Genomic DNA, 19,158 nt, shown 5'->3' with positions numbered 1-19,158 from the left:
CTGGAACCTATTACCTTTCCACTTGTGGGAGTGCAACGATCATCTGCAGTTTCTTAGGCTTCGTAAGACTACATTGTTTTAATCTGTTCCTTTTTCTCTGGCCAACATAAGCAGTTTGCTAGCGCCGAGATACCTGAGATGTTAGCGAAAATTATATCAAGCCAAGTACAGTTTTATTGATGTCTCAACCATAACATGCCTTAACTTTGTTCATTTGACAACTATAAAAAGCAGTTCTGTAGTTATGGTTATAAAGGTTAGGGGAGGTGTGCACAGGGCATGGTGCAACACCTTTACTCACTAGCTTACTGACTAGTGCTTTGAGATGGGTCTAGTGAGAAGTACTGCAGAGGTAAAAGCAAGTAAAAGATGCTTAATGAAATATGTGATAATAACAAAAGTGTAGAAAATTAACTGATAATGCTTTAGTTAAGGATAGTTATGGTTCTCTAATAATTTCAGGGAGAAGAATGGATGCTTACTATAGTTTGCAATTAATCATAGGATTCCTTATACACAATACATGTAGTTAGAGGGCTACAGTACAACTTTAAAAATACAGATGTGTTCTCAATGAATACATATAGAAAATAGAGTGTGTTACCACTGCAGGCAAGTAGATGGGATAAAAAGCAGTTTTTAGCTTTATAATGTGCTTGGTGAAGTCATTTGCAATGGTTTCCAGTAATATCTTTATAATATCATTCTGATTTAATCTGTGTACATCGAAAATAAAGGATGCTGAATTTCAAGTCACTAATAATATATACCTTTATACGCATTAAGTAAACTTGAGATGCTGTAGAACCACTTTCAGCATATAGATGTTCCTTCCATCATTGGGTGCGTATCGAAACAAAACAGTATTTCTACTATCAGCCAACGGATGTGGAAAAGAGCAACAGTTTAAGATTTTATCGATGTGTATTGTGTATCGAGAAATAATGTAATCATTGATGTGATCACGTATGTCATTTCTGAGGCAATCCCTTCATATAGACAAAAGGCTGCTGCAATTCTGCTTACTAGTCATACATCACTCTGTACAGATTATTTGTACTTTTAAAGCAGCAATACAACTTTCAATACACAGATGTCCTCACTGAGAGTAAATTTAGAAAACAGTTGTTTTCCGCTATTGATAAACAAATGCAGAAGACATCAATTGGTTGTGGGTTCATGGTTTATTGATGTCACCTGTGACATAATGTGTGAGATGTGCATGGAAGTTAAAGGTCGTGTAACTCTAGTGAATTTAAGAAGTTTTTATTTTGGTTTGGGTATATAATGTGGCATCTTTTGAACTGACTATTGTAATAGAAAAGTTGTTTTTTCCACAAAGCCAGGAAGTTACTGATTTTAGGAGTGAACCATGACTTCTCTTACCCAATGATAAGTAAATTAACAGCGACAAAATGAAGTAATGTTGAGAGTAGAAAAAGGAGGGGCATAAAGGGTAATATGAAAAGGAACTTTTATTTTAAATACAGATTTAAAAAAAAAAATATTAAGTGAAATATTGCCCTGCACTCTTTAGTTGTCTCTAGTAAAAGAGAAAGAAACACATTTATTTGTGTAGTTACGAAGGTAAGGTTGCACAAAAAAAATACATTGCTTTGTTTAAAAACATGTTTGACGTTTGAAGATCCATATAACATTGGATCCGGATTGCAATTAGAATGCTCAGATTTAGCTTAGCTTTCATGAATTTAGGGCTAATGAAACAAAGAGCAATGCTGAATTTCTGTGGTGTGGTTGGGAGCTACCATCATCTAAATGCTTTTTGATGTTTACAAACTAATTAGGTGAAGAAAAGAAAATCATACAGAGTCAAGACCTTCGATTGGTTGAAATCTGTATTTCACAGGAATGATGTCATGCCACTTTGAAATACGGATTTTCAAATCACTGCTTATATGCAATAAATGACCCTATGCAATAAACCCCCCACATCTATATACAGTGATGCGGTTCTCTGGAATTTACATGTATATACTCAAGGGATCTACATCATAAAATCTTCAGATTGCTGGCAGTGTTAGGCTTCAAAACAAGATGAGAAGATCAAAGCGATGCAGTCCATCACTACTGTGGAAGAGGTGTGGCGCCGCGGCCAGGGCGACTGACGCTGGAATCTGGGGACCACGGTTCGATCCCCGGCTCCGGCGGCAGGTTAGCCCAGCACCATGTGACTCTGGGCAATAGCTCGCTTAATCTTCCCGACGGCCCCCCAGCGCCTAGAGACCCTTACGGGTGATTGTGCGCTTTACAAATGTGGACTTTACTTTACTTTATGCTGGACAGGTTGACCTTTACATTTGGTGTGTTTGATGATGACGTAATGGAGTAAAAACTATCGTCTGCGCAATAAAATATTACAGACTGAGACAAAACTACGACGTTGCATGCAACAATGAAGAAGCATCGCCTCTACGTTATAGCACCAACTGCAACGTCATGACCATTTACTGGTCTGCTATATTTCAATGCGGGCGGTATTCAAAAAGAGTTGCCCCTTATGGCCCTGTATCACCTATACTAAGCGTTGCTGTGAGCCTTGATCCATCAAGTGGGACTAGTCTGCCTCATCACTGTCAATGCAACATGTGCATGCCTTTGTAATGACAGCACACTTTGCACTGGCGTCCACATGCAATACCAGGGATTCATTTGTATGAGAGTCTTTAGGGTCCCAAAGAAAAGGAAATGATAAAAGCTCACCTTGTGTAGTTGGACACTCATCAGTAATGAATGAGCCAACACTTGTATTCATTTCCAAAAATGAAAGCTGGTAATCAAGAAGCTGATGAAAGAAATTACCCTAAATAATTCTAATAAGCAAGTCTCTAAGGAGTCATGTAATCAATAGAATGGGGTGGTTTACAATTTGAATTTTTAGGGTCAAAGCCCAAAGCTTTTTATTTTGGATGAATACAATTGTGTGCCATTCATTAAGATTTCAAATGTTTTGATGTGCATGGCTTGAGAAACAAGACCACCTGTGCAATTATGGACAGGGCAGGGATCTTATCTATATATGTACAATTGCTAGCAACTAATATTGACCAGACCAGCACATGAAAAATAGCTGGCCATCCATTGTTGCCCTGACTTTTCTCACAGGTGGTGCAGTAAATATGCAATGTGTAATACATTTGTTAATGTCCTGTTTGAGTAAGTGTACAGGTTTTGGAGACACATTTCACCAAAATACCAACATTGCATTGAGGGTGTCTCCATTTTGTAAGCTCATTAACATTTTACTGAAGTCATTCACAAAACAAAAGAGAGCATCCCATTAGTCATTGAAAGTGCTGCTTGCTGAAGAATGCATCAAGTTAATGTCTGGGGCAGTGGTATCTCACCTTTATTACAGAGCAAGATCCCTCTGCACTGTATTCTTGCAGAGATAGGGCTTCACTATGTTCTCCTACCACCTGGTGTGAGAAGATAGTGAAGCATGCAAGAACATTCCTGTAATTAAACAAAACTACAGAATCTGTGGGATGTAATTAAATTGAGAATGTAAGGATAGCACAGAAAACCAAAGGAAGCCTTCCTTTGAATTAAAACTTGCACTACGTTGCTTGAAACCTAGAGGTTGTACAATTTTTGAATGACTATAATTCACAATATCTCTGCCCTCCACTAATTAATTTGAGTATGCATTCAGTTCAGGTGTTTCAGTTCATTGTACCAATGATGCAAGAAAGTTCAGATTTGTGTATTGGCTCAAAGTGGGTGCCCGCTTTGACACTAGAGCCAATAACTTGTGTTTTATACCCTGCATGCCGTGCTGATCCATGCATAATGTACCATGTCTGTTTTGTGTTTAACTCTGTGTCTTTGTGACTGCTAGCTGCTACACTGAAGCCACCATGCTGTTCTCAAGGCAATCCACCCTTGATGACTTAGACGGACCAGACACAATACCCAAAACCAGTGAGCGTGCCAGGCCTAAGCTTCGTAAAATGTACAGCATGGACATGTCCTCCTCATCGGCTGACAGTGGCAGTGTAGCATCAAGGTGCTTACCTCATGCATGCTTCTTTCCATTCATTGCCCCATGGTGTGTGCTCCTAGTGCCTGTGATGTTTACATACCCTTTACATGTTGGATGTTGTTGGAATGAGTGGATGTGCGTATGTACCCTTGAGCTCCAACTTTTGCCTCATCCTGTCTTTCCATACAAATTGCTCTTTGTTGGTAAGAGGTATGTGGCTCTACTTTTATTTACCAGGCCTTCATCGCCTTGACAATGCAGAAAGATGTATACATCATTTAAGGGTGTATAGGGATGAGGGTGTAGGAATACCAGGTAAGTGGGGAGCTCTTGGAGGAATTGTGGTAATTTTAAATGTGGAGATGGACAAATGAAGTATCAGACCTTACAAAAGTTCAATACATGTTGATGGATAATCTTGATGACACAGAAAGCACTCCAATGACCTTGCTCTTTTTTGTTAAACACTGAAATGTGAAACTTTGAAGGAAGCTTCGAGAGTGCGGTGTGAACTTAATCTGAGTAATACTGGTTTGAGAGGGTAATCCCACTTTTTTAAGAATATAGAATTGTATTAAAGAGTTTGGCATTGCAAGTGGATCTAACTCATACAGAGTAAAGCTCTGCTGGCAAGGTTACGTCGACCTTAATTTACTTAGTACTACATTGAAGTACCTGGTCGAACTTCCTTATCCATTCGAGGAAAAAAGTATTTTTGTAATTTTGTTGTCACCATATTTCACCTTGGAAAATTGATGAGATTCGACCTAAGGTATCAAGAGGCAATTGGAAATAAACTTAGCACCAGGGCCGGACTGGCAAGCCGGGCAAGTGGGCAATCCCCCGGGAGGCTGGAGCCCCAGGAGGCCGGTTTTGACACCTGGAGGCCGATGCACGTTACGCGATCCTGGCGGCCTCTCTAAGATTCTCAAGCCCCTTTAACAGACTAATTATTCTTGCACAGGTGCATGCATGATTAGAAACTGTAGAAATAGCGCTACTGTGCTAAATTCTTAGGTACTCGAATAGTTAATTAAATCCCCTTTTGAACAACCAGCAAAACTAGCGTATATAATTGAAACCTTTCAGCAGGGACCTTTCAGTTTGATTTTTCCAAAATTATCCTGGGAAAATCATGTGTCGGGGTCACTCACTCAGTGCAAATGGGGGCTGAATTAATATTTTTTTTGCCAGGGCTGTTTTAAGTTCCCAGTCCGGCCCTGCTTAGCACACGAGCGTAGTGCAGCATGGCATGTTCAATGAACTGGGAAAACAGTCCTGCAAAACATTCGTGAAATTGATAAAGATTTAAATGTGTAATTAATTGCTTTTAATTTATTTGCCTTGGTATCCTATATTCAAAAGAAAGTGTACGTGTTTTTCTTTTTTCAAACCAAAATAAACTTTGTAGCAAAATCAAGAACTAAAACCCCAATCTATGAAAGAAAAGATACCACGCAGTTTTCCATGCAGGTCTGGTCAAAATAGGTATTGACTTTCATAAGTATTGTATCCCAAGTAATGTCATTTAAAAGAACATGTTAAATTGCATCCTATGACGATAAAAGAGGCTGTTGACTCTGCCATGTGCTTTGACGTTTTTAGCCATATAAAAATCATCAATCGTCTTTGTGAATCAACAAGTCCCTGTTCCTCAAAGCAGGCATGCAAAAACCGCAGGGTACAAATAATGTATCAGCTGAGGCATTGAATTATCTCATGTAGGTCAGTGTCTAAAGGTCGCACGGGGGTCACCGAAACCACTGCTGCACAAACAGCTTGCGTTATGTAGCATCCTGCTCTGCTGGGGGGACGCGCAAAGCTCTGCTGTCTGGGACTGGAATCGATGCGCGAGGGACTCGTTGGCTGTCATTCATCATCATTCCAGATGACATTGATGGTTTTCTACTCTCTCAAGTCATGTACTGAACATATGGGGATAGTCTCTCAAACAGATCCTTCAAGCTGTTGTGATGGCAAAAGTGTAATGGACATGTGTAGCCTAAGCTGTACAGAATGTTGTAAGGAATTTTTCATATAGACAAGATTCAGATGTGGGTAGATGTGGCAATTATTCTTGGCTCTAACTCCTGAGTGCTTCATATTTACAAGGAATTGCCGTCGGGCAGCGCTGCAAATTCTTTTGCTGCGCTGCTCTACGCTAATTCGAAAGGGCATGAATGCACTGCATGTACAAGATTCAGTGTATTCCTGTCCTTTTATCCAGCGTTGGTGCACAATTATCAGCCATGTGCCAACGCAGGCACCCTTGCACCATGGTGCACCATGGTGCACCATGGTGCAAGGGTGTCTGTTTTGTTGGCATGATTATTTTTGTGTAGAAATGGACACTTTCCTGCACAGAAACCATAATTGGAGGCGTTTTCCTCTTTCTGCATCTGCTGCAGAAAGCAGCACATGTGGAAAGAGGAAAACATTAGGAGAAATAATGTTATTTCTGCTCGTTACACCACCCTGGGGTGGCACACAGTTTTAAAGCATTCCCAGATTGACGCCATGGTGTAAATCAGTGAATGCCTAAACCTATGGGCATTTCTTGGGAACACCCACTGCAATACCCATTTCAAGCCTCCCTGATGCAACGACATATGCTGTGTTGCCTCTCTCCATATCTACAAGGCCATGAAAAGCCACACGGGGTGGCTTTACATGGTCTTGTAGATATGGCTAAGACCTGTGCGCCACCAGAACAGCACAAAAAGTGATGTTACTGCGGCGCACAGAGGCACAGGGTCAAGACTGATTTGCATATAGCTTTGTCTGTACTGGGGTGGCGAAGTGAGCTAAAGAACGATCATGGATTCAACCCAGATCTGTGACTGGGTGTGAGTATCTGAAAAGTTTCAGCACTCCGTCCATCATCTCCTTGTGTTTGCTTTGTTCGCCCTAAGTTGGCAGGGTATGCCCCAACGTGGGTCACTTGCTCACTTTGCCACTGGTTTCAAGGTAGCCTGGGTGATGAGGGGTGTTACCCCAAAACCAGTCCCGGGATGCTTGTTTCCGGTCCAGGGAAGACATGGCTTGGGAGTTCATGCTGGACTGTTCCCATGAGCCACAGGGGCAAGACTGATGTGCATATAGCTTTGTCTGAACTGGAGTGGCGAAGTGAGCTAAAGAGCGATGATGGATTCAACCCAGATCTGTGACTGGGGTGAGTGTCTGAAAAGTTTCAGTGCTCCGTCCATCATCTCCTTGCATGTGCTTTGTTCGCTCTAAGTTGGCAGGGTATGCCCAGACCTGGGACCTTTGCTCTCTTTGCCACTGGATTCAAGCTAGCCTGGCTGATCAGGGGTGTTGCCCCAAAACCAGTCCCAGGATGCTTGTTTCTGGGCCAGTGAAGACGTGGCTTGGCAGTTCGGGTTGGACTGTTCCCATTAGGCACAGGGTAAAGACTGATTTGCATATAGCTTTGTCTGAACTGGGACGGCGAAGTGAGCTAAAGAACAATGATGGATTCAACCCAGATTTGTGACTGGGGGTGAGTGTCTGAAAAGTTTCAGCGCTCAGTCCATCATCTCCTTGTATTTTCTTAGTTTAAAACTTTATTCAAGATGCTATGTCAGATCTGGGACATGTTTTAAGGGGGCTACGTAACTGAGTGGCAATAAGTGCAGCACAGTGTAATTTGTAGGCTCAACTTTTATTCTTTTTAATGGAGGAAGCACAAGCACTTTGTCATTTTGTTAGCAGTGATAATGAGTCCTAAGGCCAGCAAAAATAGGAGGCAAAGGCAAAAAGTTTGGGAGTGGCCCCGTAGATAGGACCTAGTCCAACAACCACCTACTGGGATTTTATTCAGGGGCCTGAGAGAACAATGTCTCTGATGCTAATACGCATCTTGAGGGGTCTTACTGAGTGTCCCATTAAACCATTAGATTTCTATATGTTTCAATTGGCATGTAAGTGGAGATATTAATGATGAACCTAGTGCATGATGAATTAAATCAATTCGTCCTTTTTGTTTTACTCCAGTTATGTTTATTTAGTTTTACATCAAAGGGAGAAGCAACAATACAGTCCAGGTGCCAATGCAAGGATAGGCTGCATCAAATAAGCAGATACAGTACAGTGACAGTACAAATACATAATGCTGCAATGCCTATTTAGAGAACTAAAAAACTTAGTAGAAGCCCCAAAAAGGCGTCGTCTGACATACAACGACAGTTCAGGAGCATTTGGCAGCAAACGGAGGGAAACTGTTCAAAGGTAGGGGGAACGAACTAGGAGTGGATAATGGGAAGGAGGGGATTGCAGGTGGTGGAGGGAGAGGGGGAGTTGGAGGTTCCCTGCAGGTCCCTCAGGGCCCCTAGCCATGTAAAATAATAGAAGGGGGGCATTGCTTACGAAGCGATAATATGCTAAGCATGGCTAGCCTATGCTTCTGTGAATATGTGGTATTTCCTGCCAGAGCTGTTCCCACTACCTTTGGGTGATGGTGGTGGAAGTGTCTGGGGACCATGCCCATTGATAGGCGTGGCGGGGAAGAAGACGTGTTTGTTGTAGGACTGCGTATGTCTTGGATATCAGCCCCCAGGAACCCATAAAGCTACAAACATGTTGTTTGAAGAGGGTGAGGGGGCTAGTGGCTACCTCCACGTTGGGGGGTGAAGGGTCCAGTGTTGGAGGAGAAAATATTGGTTACGAGCAGATACAGGCAGGTGGAATTCCTGTTTTTATTGGTTGAAAGACTTGATTGTCAAGCCTTGAAAAAGATCCTGCAGAAACCTGCATTCACCTGATGTCCACTCCAGGAAGGGCTCCCAGGGGAGGGTGGAAAGAAGTCAGGGTTATGTGCAATTGGGGTGTTCGGCGAGGTGAATGTAGTCAGTCCAGGACGTATGGTAAATCTATCCAAGATCTACAGCACCATGCGCGTCGGGGTAGAGGTGTAAGCGCTGTGCATGAGGGAGTGTCAGGACAACCACACAAGGTCCCATTGTGGCCTACAGGTGACCGCCATAACCATGGGAACCCAGTGTTTCTCACTTTTCCTCCCCTCCCACTCAGAGATATAATGTAAGTATGTTGTCAAGTAGTAGTCCTGGAGGTTGGTACATGCCAGGCCTCCACAACTATGGGGGAGTATTAAGAGTGCTGCAGATATGCAGGGATGTTTACCCGTCCAAAGGAAGGTGTTGAGGTCAGCCTGCAACTTGAAGGGAGATTCCGATTCTGTCAAAGCCCGTAGGAGGTCATCAGTGTGTAGTAGGACCATGTGCTGCTGGCCAGCCAAAGGGATACATCTGATGTCCGCCGAGCAATGCATTTGGATAGTGAGGGGCACCTCCACCAGGGCAAAGAGTAAGGGGGGTGGAAGACAGCCCTGCAGAGTGCCCCGGAGCAGTGGAAAGGATGTGGTGGTCTGGCCATTGATACAAATCGAGGAGGTAGGTGTCAGGTAGGAGGCCATAATCTTAACTGGGCCTAGTCCTATTTTCTGCAGCACCACTCTCAGGAACACCAAGCTCACCTGGTAGAAAGCCTTTTCTGCGTCCAGGAAGAGAGCTGCGATGAATGATGTTGGGCCTTTTCGATCAAGTGAGCCAGGTGGCAGAGGTTGTCTCGGCTCTGTCTGTTTTTTATAAAGCCCACCTGATCCGGCTCTATCAGCCAAGGGAGGAGATTCTCGAGGCGGGTGGGCAAGATTTTGGTGTAAAGCTTGGCATCAGTATTTAGGAGGGTTATCGGGTGGTAAGATGAGCAGAGCGCAGGGTCTTTACCTTGGTTAGGGATTAAAATAATTTCAAAATGGGACATGGTGAGTAAAAGGCCTGTGGCATGAGTGAAGGAATTATATAATCTGAGCTGGGAAGTTAAGAGTTGAGGCAGAGAGGACACATAAAAAGCCGGGTGAAGCCATCGGGACCAGGGGTTTTCCCCTTGTGGAGTTCCTGAAGTGCTCTGCTGAGTTCAACCACTGTGAAGGGCTGTTCCAGGTCGTGGGTATAGGTAGGGTCTTGAGACAGCCAAGGACAGTTTTGAAGGTAATTAGCAATCTCGGCGGGATCTTCTTCACCAGAGGCATCAAGAATTTGTCAGAAGTCCAGGAAAGCGTCCTGTTTGTCAGATTCCTAAACCGCCAAACCAGAGCCGTCTCCCCAAAGCTTTGCGATATGGGATCTTGCCTGTTGATGCCTCAGCATGCGAGCGAGGAGGGCACCTACTTTGTCAGCCCCACATAATATTTTTGTTTGAAGGCAAGGAGAGAGTGGTAAGCTTTGATGACCCGATGAGCCCTGAGGAGTCCCCGCAAGATGGCCAACTGATGCTTCACTTGCATCGTGGGGTGCTGTTTATCAGTGCGTTCGAGTGCAACACTATCGTGCATGAGATTGGCTTTGAGAAGTTGCGCCTCTTGAGTCCTAGCTATGTAAATGGAAGTATTCTGTGCTGGCGTCCTGTACCAATGCCTTGTCAACCGGGTGTCTTAAAAGATGAGGTGAGAGGCGCCATTGGGTGGCGTGTGGGGTCTGGCAATGCAATGTGTCCATGTAAGCTCAATGGGGGATTGGTCTGAAATGGAAATTTTGGAAAGCTGTGCGGAGGCGGGTGTGGAGAGCACAGAGGAGGAAACAAATAAGTAATCGATGCGCGAGTACGACAAGTGCATGTGTGAGTAGAAGGAAAAGTCCTTTGTGTCTTGGTGGAGCTACCGCCAGGCATCGACCCGGTCTGCGTCATGAAGTTCATTTTTGAGTGTCCCTGACATCGCCCCTGTGCCCTCAATATGTGGCATATTTCTACTGAGCACGGGGTCCCAAGCCAGATTGAAATCGCCCCCCCCCATGGTGGTGTCGTCCCCCCGACAGGGCCTAGTTGGTGTGCTAGAATGCAGCATATAAATGAGTCTTGTGTTTGATTAGACACGTATAAGTTAAGGAGTGTCAGGGTGTCTCTCCCTCTTTCCACAATGAGAGTGAGATTCCTCCCACCGGAATCCCTAGTTAGTTTAAGGACTTTTGCTAAGTATGGTGACGCCAAGCATCTTAGTGGGGGTATTTGGAGTGGGCCATAAGGGGACAGTCTGTGCAAAGAAGGTGGGTCTCCTGTAAGAAGATAATGTTAGGGTAATGTTGTAATAGATAGTGCCACACTTGTCACCATTTGTTAGGGGAGTTAAGCCTGCGGGCATTGAGAAAGAGCAGTTTGAGGTCATGTGTAGTGGTCTTAGGGAGGGAACAAGAGTAGATGAGCTGGGCAGAGTGTGAGGAACAGCCGTTTGGATAGGGGCTGCAAAAAATAGCCCCCACCACAGGGCCCAGTGGGGAGCATGAGTGCCATCATGTATAGGGGACCTCAAGGAGACCAGGAGGCATGTGGGTGCATGGGAAGGGGTTAACAGGGCCAACAGGGCCCAACCATGCAAACCACTCCATAGGGGGTCAAGGCGAAAATACCCGAATGAGGTGAAACCCTCGGTGGAGGAGAGCTTGCTCTATGCAGAGGGGTGGCCTAAGGCACTTCAGATGATCACAAATATTAGGTAGTGAATCCTGCGAACAAAGTGAGTGCAAGGGAAAAACAGCAATCAATAAAGAATACCAGTTCGAGCTCCATGCCCTGGACCCTGCTTGGTGAGATGCTACTCGCAGGGCCGGAGAGTTAGTAGAGCAGCAGTGGACAGGGAGACAGGTGCTGGTGTGTATATTAAGTTTTGTCACTTAGGCTGCCAGGAGTCTGGGTGCATGGAGGAGGAAGAAGGTGGCCCCCTGACCTGAGTACCCTGGGAGGCCAAGGAGAGACCTGGCATCCGAGAGAGAGGAGACCATGCATTGCTGCCAGTTCCAAGTGAAGAGCAATCTAAATGGGTGGGCCCACTGGTACCTGATATCCTGGTTGCACAAATGTTCAGTTACCAGAACCGCTTTGCCCCTTGTGCCACTTAGGCTGCCAGGTGTTCGGGTGCATGGAGGAGGAAGAAGGGGGCCCCCTGACCTGAGTACCCTGGGAGGCCCATGAGAGACCTGGCATCCGAGAAAGAGGAGACCATGCATTGTTGCCAGTTCCAGGTGAAGAGCAATCTAAAGGGGTGGGCCCACTGGTACTTGATATCCTGGTTGCACAAATGTTCAGTTACTGGACTAAAGTCTCTCACCAGATCCGCTTTGCCCCTTGCTGCCCGAAGCAGTTTCCTTGTCTTGGAAGAAGTGAACCCTGGTGAGAATGTCAGGGGTGGGGGGGGGGCGGGGGTGGGTTGAGCACCCCAAGGCATAGACAACTCAGTGTGCTGTATCCAAGACCAGGGGAGCAGCCTCCGATTCCCCACGGATGGCCATCAAGAGGTCTCTGGTAAAGGACATGATATTCTCCCCCTCTGTTCCACAAGGGATGCACCTGATGCATAGATTGTTGCATCGCCCCCGATTTTCCAGGTCCTCTTGCTTGGCCTGGAACTCAAGATGATGCTCCTCTAGCGTATTAACTCTCCTTCACAGGGATTTCTGGTCCTCAGCATGGGCGTCAACTGTGCACTTCAGGTCGTCAACCCTGTCTCCCACCGCCGCCTTTAGTAAGCCTATCTCCTGGCATATGTCAGAGAGGTACTTTTCCATGTAATTGTTGTGTTATGGGGAGGCCAGGTGAAGCCGCGAGGGGTTAAGGGCCGATTTTTCTTCGTGCCCATGTCTGCAACAGCTGATTTGGCCCAGAGGGGGAGCACTGAGCTGTCTTAGGCAGCCTTACCTCTGGGCATGTCAGGAAAGTCCTCTGTGCAGCAGCCTGGAAAAAGGTGGAGGAACACAGGACAGTGCAATCGAAGCGTAGACGAACTAAGGCCGGTGGTTGGATGCAGGAGATGAGCACCGCAGAGGGAGCTCCCTTGGATGCAGGAGGGCGAGCCTCAGGAGAGATGCAGCAGAGGATGGACAGAAACCAAGCAAGGCTCAGATGCAGGTAGAGTAGGGGGGTCCATGACCTAGTGGGGTCAGCACATAGCAGGAGTAGGGGGAAGAGCAAAGCAGACATCAGAGTGCTAAGCCCTCACCGCCTCCAGCGGCAACTATGCTTAATTGCCAGGTGAGACCAGTGCAAAGGCACACCGGGTGTCCTGCTCAGGTGCGGGGCAAAATCTAGCTGGTTGAGCGGTTGTAAGGAAGTGGAAAGAGCAGACCCTTACCGGGCATCCCCGCAGTAGTCATGAAGCAGGGGGGCACTGTATCTTGTTGGTAATCCCCGGGCGTGATCCTGGTCGGGCCTCCAGGCCAACCCCCACTGTGGCCATGGGGTCCAATATGGCATCTGAAGGCCAAGAGGAGGGGCTGTAGATCAGGCAGCAAGCAGGCGAAAAGTTGTGGAGGTGGCTGCAAGGAGCGGCACAGAACTGGGGCCCTCCCCCAGTGGCAAGGCTGTCCGGGCTGTCTGGGGTAAGATGGTAGCAGTGTATCCGGCAGGTGCCGCAGGGATGAGGCAGAGGGACCAAGAGACTGGAGGAGACTCAGCGGCACCGCTTGCCGTGCCGCAAAATTCCTATGAACCCGGCTGGGCTCCCCCGGATGACACCTCACAGGGCCACCCTAAGGAAGATGGCACCCGCGGCTCTTGGTGCTTAACAAACTGCACCCAAACCCAGTCTCCAGGAGTTCAGCGGACCACAGCAGCATCCCCAGTAACCCCTCTTGCAAAGGGGATGTCACAACACCCCAGCAGCCCAGAGCAGGCACCCCCCAGCAGTGCCGCAGCCCGGGTCTGCCCAGGGCACTGTCGGTGGGGCTCAGGGCCACTGCAGCAGCAACATGGCGAAAGTTCTGAGAGGCAGCTCCCGGGACCACACTCCTTAGCAGAGGAGGCTCTGGTGCAATTACAGCCCGGATCAGACCAAAGAACTGGTATAGTGAAGCATAAGGGGCCTAGTGGCAGTGGGAGCTCCAAGCCAACGCGCCCTTCGCCATGCTCGGTCAGGCCATGCACCCAATTAATACTTTTAATGACCAGGGTGAAATTATATGTTTAGAATAAGATTTCAACAATATGAATTAGCTTTTTGGAGATTTAGAGCAAAACGCGTGTACCTTACAACAGGATGATACTAGGTGCTCTCCCCAGAAATATTTTAAAATATGCATATTATACCTTGTTAACATTTTCTGCTTTACTGGCTTGTGACTGTAAGTGCACCATAGGCTGACAGCTCCGCCCAAAGATAGATCAAGGTGAAAGAGAAAAATTTGTATTTCTCCGTGTTAGACCTGTCTGCCTTTGGGTAGTCCCTCCTATTAATTATTTATTTTGTCCCCTTTTTGCCCCTCATTCCCTTTCTATCTTTTTGTGTCCACTGGACTATTTTTATGGAGTTGGCCTGGGGGATAGATGCCCTTTTGCCCTCATAGTTTTTCACCTCAGGCCTAGGTGCCTTTTCTGACTGGGATTCACCCAGATCAACAAAATGGTGGATATTAACTGCCACAACTGTCATCCCCTAGAAAGCCCCATAGGTTAACATAGAGCCTTTCCAGAACCTTCTGGACTTTGCTGGACCTTCAGAGGGAGACCTATATAAGGCAGGATGCAAGGCAGCCATTTTGTGATGACCATAGAACCTGAGGAGTGAGGCTGTGACCTGGGGAGGGTGGCGCACAAGTAGTAATTAGTTACCTTTAAGGCTGACACTTTCCACTTGAGGACGCTCCCCCCTGAGTCCCTTTGACTGAGCCCCGGTGTGGTTCATTACCCCTGAGGGAAGTGGCCCTTCAAGCTCCTGCTGGCCCCCCTCAGGTCCTTCCTGAACATTCATCTAACCCCCTTGATAAGGCTCCAAAAGACTGACTTACCAGCCTTGTGAGTAGCGCAGCGCGAATCCACGAGGGGCCCTGAGGAGCTGTAGTCGAGGAGGAGCCCCTGGGACTCCGCGCGGGTCTGAAGAGGTACATCGCCCCTGGAGAAGTGTTGTGAATAGCGCCAGCTGAGGCGGAAGACACCGCTCCCTCGCGCATGTCCCAAGGCGCGGAGATCGTGATTAGGCGGCGGCGGGCGGAGACACTGCTCCTTCGCGCCTGTTCTCTAGCGCGGCTGCCCAAGGAGTGAGGTGGGAAGCGCAGGAGAAAGCGTGTGCAGCGGCGCCCAGCGGAGACACTGCTCAGTGGCGCCTGTGTGGAGGCGCGGCTACCAAGAGGTGAGGTGGGCGGCGTAGGAGGCAGCGAGGGAGGCGGCTCCAGCGGGGACACCGCCCATCGCGCCTGAGAAGAAGCGAGACCACTCGTGTGGAGGGAGTGGACGCGAGTGGCAATTCCAGGCCACTGGTGCATCGAGGAGGCCTTCCTTAGTTGTGGGGCTGCTGGGCATGTGGCCTGGCCTATGAAGGAGGCATCGACTTGAAGAGTGAAGCCCTGGCTGCTGTGGTTACCGCTTCTGGTCCCAAGTAAGGTGGAGAAGGGAGGGGCTGTTAATTCACTGGGCAACCCCCGTGTGTCACCAAGGAGGGGTGGTGCTCCATAGTCAGCCAGTATTTGGTTAACTGAGAAACTGAAGAAGAGGAGACTGAGACTAAGGTCTATTGACCCTGAAAAGTGAGGAAATGGTGTGAATAAAGAGGGCAACTGCCCAGTGACGTTTACTTTAACCCCTGTGTGCCGCCAAGAGTGAGAATTATGCTAAAGATCTGTATTCTCTTTCAGAGGCGGGAGAGGGGAAAGAAGCTCTGGGCTTGCTTGACCAAAAGTATTTAGGCTGTACAAATAAGATGTGTTGTGCACTGAACCTGTCCATTGGAACCCTAAAATAGTCATCTGTTCTAAGGGAGGGAGTGTCACCCTTTGGGTGCCAAGGTGCCAATGTAAGTGTATAAGGCTGAAGGTTTTCAACTGAAGTGAATGTTTAATGTAACATCAAAAGTACAGTAATAAGCTAAGTAAGGAGGAGAGGAAGAGTTTACATGATGAAGAAATGTGACCCTTAATTTGCATTGTAAAAGTGATTTTGAAACAACAAATGAACCTAGGAAAATAAGTAACTGACAACAAGAGAAAATATAAAGCTTTTTCTACTTTTATAAAAATTAAGGTGTAGTGTCATTTTTGGGATGGATGTGCGCTGAGTTACTGCTGGGTGGTGAGCAACCTTTACACATGTGCCTCTAATAACTGATTGTCTTGCCCTATGCCAGGCTACCCTATGTGACCTGACAAATCTAGGTCCAACATATTGGTGTCTAGCGGTGGGATGTTAACTGTGGTTGCGACTACTCTGCAGTAACTAAGTGTAATCCACTAACCTACACCTGGAGTTTTCTCCTGGCGGACTTCATAATCTTTTTTACTTTTGCTTTTTCCAAATTTATTCCTGGTGGTGGGGTGGAGGTAGCTTCAGGTTGCCCTTGTAACTCTATTCTTTTTGTGTGCTTGACCTTGAATTTCCTTTAGCAAAATGGAATTTGCACTGGAAGAACTGGACACTTATTCAGTGGCCCAGCTAAAAGACTTCTGTCAACAAATGGGAGTGTTCTTTAAGCGTGGTGCCAAGAAGGGGGAACTCCAGACCAGTTTGAGGGCTTGGGTGGAGGCGCGCAGAGAAGGGAAAGAGGAGGATGAGGGGACAGACCGGGACATGGTCATAGAGGTAGAGGGATTATTCCACCCTGAGGTGGGAAACCTACTCCCAGGACCAATGACCTCCTCTAGGGGGGGCAGTAGTGTCTCAGGGGGAAGCTTGACCGAAGCGGAACTCACAGACAGGAGGGAAAAGAGGCAACTGAAATGGGAGTTGGCCAAGTTAGAACAGGGGAGGGAGGAACAGAGGATGACTCATGAGCTTAGACTAAAAGAGCTAGAACTCAAGGCTCTACAGTTAGGACTCGCCAACTCTCCAAATGGTGGCAGCAAAATCAGAGAACCAACCAGGGAGTCCAGACCCTACTTGCCTAAGGATATAGTTGCAAGCTATAGTCAGGGGGATGACATAGCCAAGTGGCTGGCTGCCTATGAGGTCTCCATAAGAGCCCATGGGATCCAGGAAAAGCACTGGGGGGGTGGGTTGTATAAGTATATGCCTCCTACTGGTCGGGACACTTTGTTAGCCCTAGAACCGAAGGAGCAGACCAATTACCCCACCATGAAGTTAGCATTGATTAGGAAGTTTGGGCTAACCCCGGAAAGGTATCGCCAAAAGTTCAGGGGGAGCCACAAGTTAAGCACCCAGAACTGGGTGGATTTCCTGGATTATGCGAGGAAGGTATTGGAGGGCTGGGTACAGGGCTGTGAGGTGAAGGATTATGAGGGGTTGTATGATCTTTTTCTTAAAGAGCATCTACTAGAGAAATGTTTTCCCGAGCTGCGCCAACACCTGGTGGACAGCAAGCTGACCAACCCCCGGAAGCTTGCAGAGGAGACGGACATCTGGGCAAGTACCCGGGTGTCCTCAAAGGGGACTGGAGGGGATTCCCAAAAGGCCGGACAGGGCGCCCCTCAGAAGAAGGAGGGGGGAGATAAAAAGTGGGAGTTCTCTAAAGGTCCCCAAAACAGTTTCCAGGGAAAGGGAACAGGTTTCACCCCTAAGGCTAACCCGCCCAGAAACCCTCATCCTGGCCAAAGCCAGCAGCCAAGGGTTGTCCACTGTTTTGAGTATGGTGGTGTTGGACATTATAAGGGAGATGTCAGATGCCCAAAGAGACCACCCCCTCCCACCGGAGGAAAAGCCCCGGGAGTAGCTAGTGTAGCGCTCGGGGAGGAGTTGCCCTTAGATAAGGGGGGTGAGTGGGGGCGTGTCACCTTAGTGTCCCTGGGAGAATGGGAGATGGTTCCTAAGATCCAGGTGCCCCCAAATACTACCAAGTATGGGCAGTGGATCACCATCAATGGCCAGAGAGGGGAGGCTCTGAGAGATACAGGAGCCAGTATGACTATGGTGAGAAGTCATCTGGTGTCTCCAGAGCAGGTGATTCCCAATGTACTCCACCCCGCCGCGATGGCTGACGGCAGAATGGGCCACTACCCCGTGGCGAGGTTCCCTTTGAGTGGGAAGGGGTTGCAGGTTCACTTCGAGTTGCCGTAAGCCCTGCCGTGCCAGTTGATTGTCTGTTGGGGAATGACATGGAGCATAATGCTTGGAGAGAGGTGGAATACCGGACGCATTCAGAGATGCTAGGTACACCTGACTGGGCCTGTGTAAGCACAAGGTCTGCGACTGCCCGGAGAGGGAGTTCGCCTGGGTTGGAGCCTGGAACAATGGCCCAACCCGCTGCTAAAAAGGGACAGACCCGAAGACAGGAGAAGCCTGCTTCGGCTTCCACACCCCATGTGACAGATCGGCCACCTGCGGTGGTGGACCAGGAGTCTGTGGAGGGGGGAGTAGTTTCTCTGGAGGACCTGCCCATCCCTGCTGAGTGGCATGTGGAGGGAGGGCCTACCAGAGAAGAGTTCTGTAAGGGCCAGAAGGAGTGCCCTACCCTTGAGGGACTGAGGCGACAGGCTGAAGCCCAGACAGCAGGGGACGTTGCGGGACACTACCACATTTACTGGGAGGATGGACTCCTCTACAGTGAACCCAAGGTACCCTCACCTGGTTCATCAAGGGCCTTGGTAGTCCCGCAACGGTACCGAGCCTTTCTGCTGGAATTGGCTCATGAAATTCCCTTGGCAGGACACTTAGGTCAGGACAAGACCTTTGCTCGGCTTGTCCCCCACTTTTACTGGCCTCAGATGAAAGTGGCGTCTAACACCTACTGTCGGACGTGTGTAACCTGCCAAGCCAGTGGGAAAACAGGGGTGAAGCTGAAAGCTCCCCTGGAACCACTTCCTGTCATTAGTACCCCCTTTGAAAGGGTGGGAATCGACATTGTAGGGCCATTGGATCCACCAACAACAGCTGGTCACAGGTTCATCCTGGTTCTGGTGGATCATGCCACACGGTATCCAGAGGCAATTCCTCTGAGGACTGTCACTGCACCTGTGGTGGCTAGGGCCCTGATGGGGATCTTTACCCGAGTGGGTTTCCCCAAGGAAGTTGTGTCCGACAGGGGGACCAACTTTATGTCAGCATACATGCGGGCAATGTGGAAGGTGTGTGGAGTGACCTACCGGTTCACCACTCCCTATCACCCCCAGTCCCATGGACTGGTAGAAAGGTTCAACAAGACCTTGAAGGGCATGATCAGAAGTCTGCCTGAAAGCCTGCGGAGGAAATGGGATGTCCTCCTACCCTGTTTG

The 19,158-nt window shown here is 47.8% G+C and overlaps 1 protein-coding gene across 2 annotated transcripts in view; it reads left to right on the top strand.

The window, feature by feature from the left end:
* The window catches only part of PIEZO2 (piezo type mechanosensitive ion channel component 2), a 1,179,452-nt gene that overhangs the window by 1,008,560 nt on the left and 151,734 nt on the right, over nucleotides 1–19,158 (top strand). For both annotated transcript variants that reach the window (XM_078688152.1, XM_078688151.1), the window contains one exon: nucleotides 3,860–4,027. In XM_078688152.1, coding sequence (XP_078544278.1) covers nucleotides 3,860–4,027 — 168 coding nt within the window. The remainder of the gene's footprint in view (nucleotides 1–3,859; nucleotides 4,028–19,158) is intronic.

Source organism: Lissotriton helveticus, chromosome 4_1 (genome assembly GCF_964261635.1).
Source record: "Lissotriton helveticus chromosome 4_1, aLisHel1.1, whole genome shotgun sequence".
Classification (NCBI taxonomy): Eukaryota; Metazoa; Chordata; class Amphibia; order Caudata; family Salamandridae; genus Lissotriton; species Lissotriton helveticus.
Note: the sequence above shows the minus strand (reverse complement) of the source record. Positions and strands in the feature narration are given on the sequence as shown.